The sequence below is a fragment of the Meles meles genome, chromosome 6 (assembly GCF_922984935.1).
Source record: "Meles meles chromosome 6, mMelMel3.1 paternal haplotype, whole genome shotgun sequence".
Classification (NCBI taxonomy): Eukaryota; Metazoa; Chordata; class Mammalia; order Carnivora; family Mustelidae; genus Meles; species Meles meles.
In genome coordinates this window covers 53290319-53298955 of record NC_060071.1, presented here as the reverse complement: position 1 = coordinate 53298955, position 8637 = coordinate 53290319, and the positions used below count along the sequence as shown (strand labels likewise).

Below are 8637 nucleotides of genomic sequence, written 5' to 3'. Positions count from 1 at the left end.
AGAGAAGCTTTCTTTCTCCACCTCTTTTAGTTGGCAGCCAGGTAGATAATACCATAATATACCATGAAGAATTAAATTAAAAAAAAAATTTATTCAACTGAGGGGGGGGGGTGGATCTTGATCTCACAATCCTGAGATCACAACCTGAGCTGAAATGAAGAGTTGAAATGCGCCATCCAGGCAACCCTGAAGAATAAAATCTTAAAAAAAAAAAAAAAAAGTAAACAATACGACTTACTGTGAAGAGCAGAATCTTGAAAGAAGAAACTAAGTACAATATAAAGAGATTTAGAAGTTACTCTACCTGAGCCCTCTAGAGGCCACTGCTGAGTAGTGGAAAAATCTGAGGGCAGGAGACCTGGAGCAGAACTCCAGTTCTGTGGTGCAAAGGCAGGACAAGCCATAAAGAATCTCTGAAACTTAACCATAGTCTCTCTTTCTGAGAAATAAAGCTGTCAAAGTTCATGTGCCCCCAGGAGCTTCTACCTTGTCTCCTCTTTTGGGGTGAAGCCCCTGGCAGTCCCTTGACACAATCAGGCAGTTCTCTCTACAAGATCTTGGCAGCTCAAGATCAAATTGACTTAAGGCTGAAATGAAGACGTAAGGATCATACAGTAAGAATGTAGGATGAAAACTCAGGTTCCTCTTGGTAGAAGGAGGCTTCGCTGTGTGTCTATGCCAGGGTCTGAGCCTGCAGTGCTGAAGCAGCAGTCAGATGGAGACAGAGAAGAGAGAGAGAAAGATAGGGTTTGGGGTATCTCAGAGGAAATGGCAGAGGTTGAAACTGGGGAGTCAGGCGGTAAAGGATTAAACTCTGGTGCTCATCACATATGATCCCCAGCAAATTGCTGTACTGATTTCCAAAAGGGGAAAATTGTTACTGTCTCCTTTGTGAAGCTGCTGCAGGGATTACAGAGCCCTTGGGTGAAAGGTAAAAGGAAAGGGCAAAGGGCAGTAAGGGACAGATTCTCAAGGTTCTTCAGTCCTTTATAAAGAATTTCAGTGTACACAGTACACATTAATATACACGATATTGATGTCCAGTAGGGATTCTGCTCCCTTGATTCAATTACCCCATAGTAGATAAGATTCTACTCATTTCCTGAAATATCTGGGCAATTATTTTAATGCACGATTCACCTTCCCCCCAAATTTTGAGACTTTTCATGCTCATCACATACCATGTTACTTTTAAAATATTTTTTTGCCAGGGCACCTGGGTGGTGTAGTCAGTTGAATGTCTGACTTTTGGTTTTGGCCCAGGTCATGATCTCAGTGTCATAAGTTCAAGCGCCACATGGGGCACGGAGCCCACTTAGAAAAAAAGCAAAAGATAAAAGCCCAAATGAGAAAAGTTTAATTCATGGCTTAAATCTTGATACATTCAGTTGTGAGTTTAAAAAGGATGTTCTTGGGGCGCCGGGGTGGCTCAGTGGGTTAAAGCCTCTGCCTTCGGCTCAGGTCATGATCTCAGGGTCCTGGGATCGAGCCCCGCATCGGGCTCTCTGCTCAGCAGGGAGCCTGCTTCCCTTCCTCTCTCTGTGCCTACCTGTGATCTCTCTGTCAAATAAATAAATAAAATCTTAAAAATAAAAAAAAATTAAAAGGATGCTCTTTTCTAAGACATTTCATTTTTAAAAAGCCCACTATTTAGTCAATAAAAGAGGTATTTAACAACCAATTTTTGTTTGACCTCAGTAATTTGAATTCAGTATTTTCTGTTTGACATCCTTGGTTTGTAAGCCCTGAGTATTTTTTTCTACACTTGAAAGTCCCCATTTGCCCAATTATTCATGGATCAATCCATCTGTGAGTTTACTGGATGACTCAAGGAATGAGTGAAATGTAATAGGTTTACAGTGAGCGAGTACTGCATAGGTGTCACTAACAACAACTTTGTGTGTACATTTCTTTCGTCTAGGTTTATTGGGCCACTCCAGTATGCCTCACTTGTCCACATGGTTTAAGAAGCTTGCTAAGCCCTCCAGATTTTTTTTTCTTTTGTCAGGGGATGGGAAAGAGAGAAGAAAAAAGATTTGACAAAATAGTTCAGTATGGTGGTGAGTAAGTAGTGGGAAAGTCTCAAGAGGAATAGAGAAAGATGTGATGGAAAGGTTGAAGGAGGTGCTCTACATTTTTTCAGAAGGAGAATAGAATGAAATCTTAAGAAAATCAGGAGAGTGCTAAGCCTCTTACTTCCAACAGGCACTATATATTAGTCAGTTTCTTTTTTTTTCTTAGAGTAAGTTAATCATTATTATTTATAATTATTTTAAACATACTAGTTTAAGACACACATGTTTTGTTTTTATGGATTCTTTAGAACAGAAACTGCTTTGCATTTCTTGAGGGGCTTCATAGTTTTGGAGTGTGGAAGTCTTAGTCCCAGTGCTCAACATAGCGTGGGCTGGGTTTGGGGATCTCATTCACAGCTGAACCCGTTTTGGATGTGTAGCAGTAAACATGCAGATCTAGTCCTTGCCCTCAAAGGATTAATATTTGGAAAGGCAGCTGATAAACATAGATGTTAATCATTCAGAGGATTGCAGGTGTTTCTAAGTGCTACAAAGAAGATGTACCTAGGATACTGTGTCATTGGGGAGTGTTCTTGGTATAATCATCAGGAGGGCCTCCATGCCGAGGTGGTGACCCAATCATGGAGTTAAAATCTCAACCAACTTCTTTTTATTTATTTTATTTGTTTAAAAATTTTTTATGTATTTATGAGAAAGAGAGAGAGAATGAACAGGGAGGAGGAGCAGAGGGAGAGGGAGGAGCCGACTCCCCACTGAGTAATGATCTGGGATCACAACCTGAGCCAAAGGCAGAAGCTTAACTGACTGAGCCACCGAGTGCCCCTATTTTATTTTTTTTAAAAATATTTTGTTTTTAATTAATCTCCACACCTAACATAGGGCTCAGAACTCATGATCCCGAGATCAAGAATCACGTGCTCTACCAACTGAGCCAGCTAGGCACCCCATTAACCCACCTCTTTTAAAAACCAGAGCAAAAACTGTTTTCCCAAACACAGTGTAGATTCCTCTGGTGCTGAAAATGTACCAGCTACTATCTGTTGCCCCTGGAAATAGCCTAAGGACCTCAAGGGGATTATCCTGGCTTTGTGAATTTCAGCTAGGCCCAAGATTCAGTGCTACTCAATAAATTCTTCTCAAGTAAAATGTGTGTATGAGCTTCAGATTTAACAACAATCTTCTGTGCCCCAGAACTCCTAACAAAGTCAGACATTCTTCCCATCCTCTTGTGTCTCTCTTAATCTTTTCAACAGGAGACCTGAATATTTGCTGCATCAAATCATGTATAAGAGATGCATCTAGTTCCTTTTTTATAGCTCAGAAAACTGAGGCTTCAGAAGGTGAAGGCTAAAGGTCATAGTTGTTTGAATTCACTGCATGTGCTCTTAGGGAGAGCCTCTGTCCTCTTCTTCCTAGCTGAAAGCAAAACAGCTCTTGATTCTCTGCTACCAGTGCATTGCTGACCAACAGTTTATGGGAAAGATCTCCCCATTTTAACAGTACTGCCTTATAAAGCATATAACCAGATTATACACTATTAGATGTGGAGAAGGAAAAATGTACTCATATCCCATGAAGTTTTCATTTCTTTCCTTTTTTCCCCCATATGCATGCTTTTAATGTTTTGTTTTTTATTTTTTATTTTTAAAAAATATTTATTTATTTATTTATTTGACAGATACAGATCACAAGTAGGCAGAGAGGCAGGCAGAGAGAGGGAGGAGGAAGCAGGCTCCCCACTGAGTAGAGAGCCCGATGTGGGGCTCCATCCCAGACCCTGGAATCATGACCTGAGCTGAAGGCAGAGGCTTTAAACCCACTGAGCCACCTAGGTGCCCCATGTTTTGTTTTTTAAAACAAAATAAGCCATGCTTATTAAATAAACAATTATGAAGTATAATGTAAAAATTAATATAATCTTGCAATTTTTTTTTCCATTTTATACTTCCACAGGTAACTAATATTGAGATACTGTGTATTCTTCCACACTTATCATCTATCCTTTAGGAATAAATACCACACACTAATTCATGAATATGTATATATGTATGTTTGAACATAGGCACACACACAGAGAAATCTCTTTTGATTCCCTCCTTCCTCTGTTATTTTGTTTGTTCCTTATTTCCTGCTTCCTTTCCTTCCTTCCTCTCTCTCTCCCTCCCTTCCTTCCTGGTTCATAATATATTCATAATGTACTTTTTTCACTTAACAATATATGGTTGACATTCCTTGAAGTTAATAGTTTGCTACGTTGGCTCTATATTGGAAATGCCAAAGAGCATTAAAAGTACTAATGGGTCCAACCCCCAAAGATTCTGAGTTAATTGTCTTAGGTGAAGCTGGGCAGCAGAATTCATACCTCCCCTCCCCAGATGGTTCTAACGTGTAGCCGTATTGACAACCACCGCTTTAAATTTATATGCACAGACGCAATTCATTCTTACTCATGGCTACATAATGTTCTAAATCATGGCTGTATTAAAATGTATTATTTCTCTATTAATAAACATCCAATTTATTTCCAGTTCCTTGTTTTGCTAAAAATGCATCAGTAAACATTTATCCTTAATTACAGATTCCTTTATTTCTATGAAATACCGCCGTAGAAGTGGGCTTCTTGGTTAGAGGTAGGGGCATTAGAATTCTGATAGGTGCTGCCAGATCATTTTCCATAAAGGTCTTAATAATATCTATCTCCAGTAGCAGTCTATAAAAATGCTCAGTATCTTATACCTTTGTCAATCTGAAGAGAGACAAAAACATTTTTTTAACCCACTACTGAAGCTGAGTATCTTTTTATTCATACTTATTTGTCATTTTTGTTTCTTTTTCTGTGACTTGCCCTTTCATACTTTCTTGTCCATATTTTTTTTTTTTTTTTGATTTATTTATTTATTTATTTGACAGAGAGAGATCACAATAGACAGAGAGGCAGGCAGAGAGAGAGAGAGAGAGAGAGAGGGAAGCAGGCTCCCTGCCGAGCAGAGAGCCCGATGCGGGACTCGATCCCAGGACCCCGAGATCACGACCTGAGCCGAAGGCAGCGGCTTAACCCACTGAGCCACCCAGGCGCCCTCTTGTCCATATTTAATGGTCATCTGTCCTTTCTTGCTGTATCTTAAGAGCCCTTTAAGTAATAGGAGTATTATCCTTTTTTGGTCATATATGTTGCAGTATTTTTTTCTAGTCTTCTATTTGCATTTTGATAATTTGTATGGCACCATATATATTTTAAATTGTTGAGAATGTGTAAACGAAGTTTTATCTCCTCTTATTCTTCATGAGATTTGAATATTTTTTCATATTGGCAATCCTTTGTCACTTCATTCCTAATGGCTGCATGTAATTCTTTTCAGCTTCCACTGTATTCATTCAAGCTTCAAAAAAAAATCCCATGACTGTTGTTTTAAATAATGCTGTAATTAGTATTTTCTTGCATTTAGCTTTTTGATAGTTTAGATGCTTAGGAGACTCCTACAAGTGAAAGAGTTGGATCAAGAATATAAATAATTTTTGTGGTTTTGGTAATTATTTCTTAAACTCTTGTTAGAGCTGTAGGTTAATGAATCAGTATAGAAATTCAGGGACAGGGGTACCTGGGTGTCTCAGGTGGTGAAGTGGCTGACTCTGGATTTTGCTCAGGTCATGACCTCCAGGTTTTAGGATCAAGCCCTGCATCGGGCTCTGCCATCATGGGGAATCAGCTTGAAGATTCTCTCTCATTCTCCTTCTGCATCTCCCCCCACTCATGTTTTCTTTCTCTCTCTCTTGTTCTCAAACAAATAAATCTTAAAAAATATTAGGGACAAAATAATTAGTATTTATACAATAATATTTCTTAGAGGACAAATCAAATTATAGAATTTTAAAAGTTAAATTTCTTTTTTTAAAAAAATTTATTTATTTTTTGAGAGAGAGTGCATGCACATGCTCTAGTTGGGGGAGGGGGAGAGGCAGAGGGAGAGAATCTTCAGGCAGACTCTCCGCTGAGCATGGAGCCCTACTCCAGGCTTGATATCACCACCCTGAGATCATAATGTGAGCCAAAACCAAGAGTCAGACACTTAACCGTTGGAGACACCTAGGCACCTCCTGTAGTTACTGCTTTTTAAGAAGATTGTGATTTAATGAAAAACAGAAAGGTCTTATTTTCTTTTATAGTTCAGTACCATAAAATAGTTATGAAAGAGAAGAGATAGGATTTGATTGTAACAGCAAAGTTTTTTTTTTTTTTTTTAAAGATTTTATTTATTTATTTGACAGACAGAGATTACAGGTAGACAGAGAGACAGGCAGAGAGAGGAAGGGAAGCAGGCTGAGCAGAGAGCCCAATGTGGGGCTCGATCCCAGGACTCTGGGATCATGACCTGAGCCAAAGGCAGAGGCTTTAGCCCACTGAGCCACCCAGGCACCCCTAGCAAAGTTTTCTTAAAGGTGGGGTAACATGGCAAAAATATAGTAACCGGCTTGTCTGAAGAAAAGAATATGTGTGGAAAAAGGAGGATTCCAGACTGGAAAAATAAACATGGATTAGTCTGTTGCAGGCTTTGGACATACATTTAATTTGATAGGAAGAGAGAAATGGTGAATGACTGGAGTTCCTGGGTGGCTCAGTAGGTTAAGCCTCTGCCTTTGGCTCCAGGTCATGATCTCAGGGTCCTGGGATTAAGCCCCTCATGGCATCGGGCTCTCTGCTCAGTAGGGAGCCTGCTTCCTTCTTTCTCTCTGCCTGTCTCGGCCTACTTGTGATCTCTCTCTCTGTCAAATAAATAAGTAAATACATCTTGGGGAAAAAAAAGAAATGGTGAATGACTTTAGTTGGGAGTCAATTTGGGAAGATTAATTTGGTGTTATCTGTGGGTTATACTGAAATGAAAAAAGCCAGTTAACTAGTGGCTAAGAGTTTTGGCAACTTATTAATTCTTGTGAGATTCATGTATCTCATCTGTAAGCCAGGAACAATAATACCTATGCCATGGTGCAGTTGTGTTTAATAGATAATGGTGTATATAAAGTACTGGGAATGGCTCCTGATACATAATGGGTATATTGTACCAATCATTATTAGGTTGTTCTTCTATTTTATGTGCCCCGATAATAAATAAACAATTCATATAGGAATGTAGAATCACTTCAATGAGTTCTAGTCTTGTAATATTAAAGCTAAATTAGCTTTCATGGTTTTTTTCCTTCTCTACAAGGTCCTTTAGAAACTCATTGGATGGATGCTCTAAATCAAACAAGAGTGACTGAATTTGTCTTCTTGGGACTCACTGAGAACTGGGTGCTGGAGATACTATTTTTTGTGACATTCTCCATTGCATATGTACTAACCCTTTTGGGGAACGCTCTCATCATAGTTACTATAGTTTTTACTTTGCATCTTCATACCCCCATGTACTTCTTCCTGAGCAATCTGTCCTTTATTGACCTCTGCCACTCGTCTGTCACTGTGCCCAAGATGCTAGAGGGCTTGCTTTTGGAGAGAAAGACGATTTCCTTTGATAATTGCATTGCACAGCTCTTCTTTCTACATCTTTTTGCTTGTGCTGAGATCTTTCTACTGACCATAATGGCTTATGATCGTTATGTAGCCATCTGTGCTCCGCTGCACTATTCCAGTGTGATGAACATCAGGGTCTGTGTACAGCTTGTCTTTGCTCTCTGGTTGGGGGGTACTGTTCACTCTCTGGTGCAGACCTACCTGACCATTCGTCTACCTTACTGCGGCCCCAACATTATCAATAGCTACTTCTGTGATGTGCCTCCTGTCATCAAGCTGGCGTGTACAGATACATACCTCACAGGAATGCTCATTGTGTCTAATAGTGGAACCATCTCCCTCACCTGTTTCCTGGCTTTGGTTACCTCTTACATAGTCATCCTGGTTTCTCTTAGAAAACAGTCAGCTGAAGGGCGCCGGAAAGCCCTGTCTACCTGCTCAGCCCACTTCATGGTAGTTGCCTTCTTCTTTGGACCGTGTATCTTTCTCTACACTCGGCCAGACAGCAGCTTCTCTGTGGACAAGGTGGTATCTGTCTTCTACACGGTGGTCACTCCTTTGCTAAATCCCCTCATTTACACCTTGAGGAATGAGGAGGTAAAAAATGCCATCAAGCATCTCAGACAGAAACAGGTTTTTTCATGAAGTCAGGTACATGGTTGATTTGGAATCACAAGTATAATTATGGCCATATATTTAATGAGTCAGTAGAAGTAAAAAACAAAGTCAGTAGGGAGAATGGCACTGAGCAAGGCACACTTCTTTATAAAGAGGACTTATTGAGTATTACTTCTGTAAGGGAAACGATCATGATGGAACCTAAAGGAAAAAGAATCTGGGGGGTTTTGGGTGGCTCAGTTGGTTAAGTGTCTGCCTTCAGTTCAGGTCATGATCCTGAAGTCTTGGAATGGAGCCCCGAGTCCAGCTCCTTGTTCAAAGGAGAGTCTGTTTCTCCCTCTGCCCCTTAACCTGCTCATGCTCTCTCTCACTCTCTCAAATAAATAAATAAAATCTTAAAAAATAAAGAACCTAGGAAACTTTAAAGAAGGATTCTGGTTTCTCTAGTAAGAGAGCATAGTTTGGGGCATGGACTGA

The 8637-nt window shown here is 39.8% G+C and overlaps 1 protein-coding gene across 1 annotated transcript; it reads left to right on the top strand.

Annotated features, from left to right (window-relative positions):
- The first annotated feature begins 7260 nt into the window (after nt 1–7260).
- LOC123944707 (olfactory receptor 1509) lies at nt 7261–8187 on the top strand. Its single transcript, XM_046010025.1, has one exon. It carries the CDS (start codon nt 7261–7263, stop codon nt 8185–8187), a length of 927 nt encoding a protein of 308 aa, XP_045865981.1.
- Nucleotides 8188–8637: the final 450 nt, after the last annotated feature.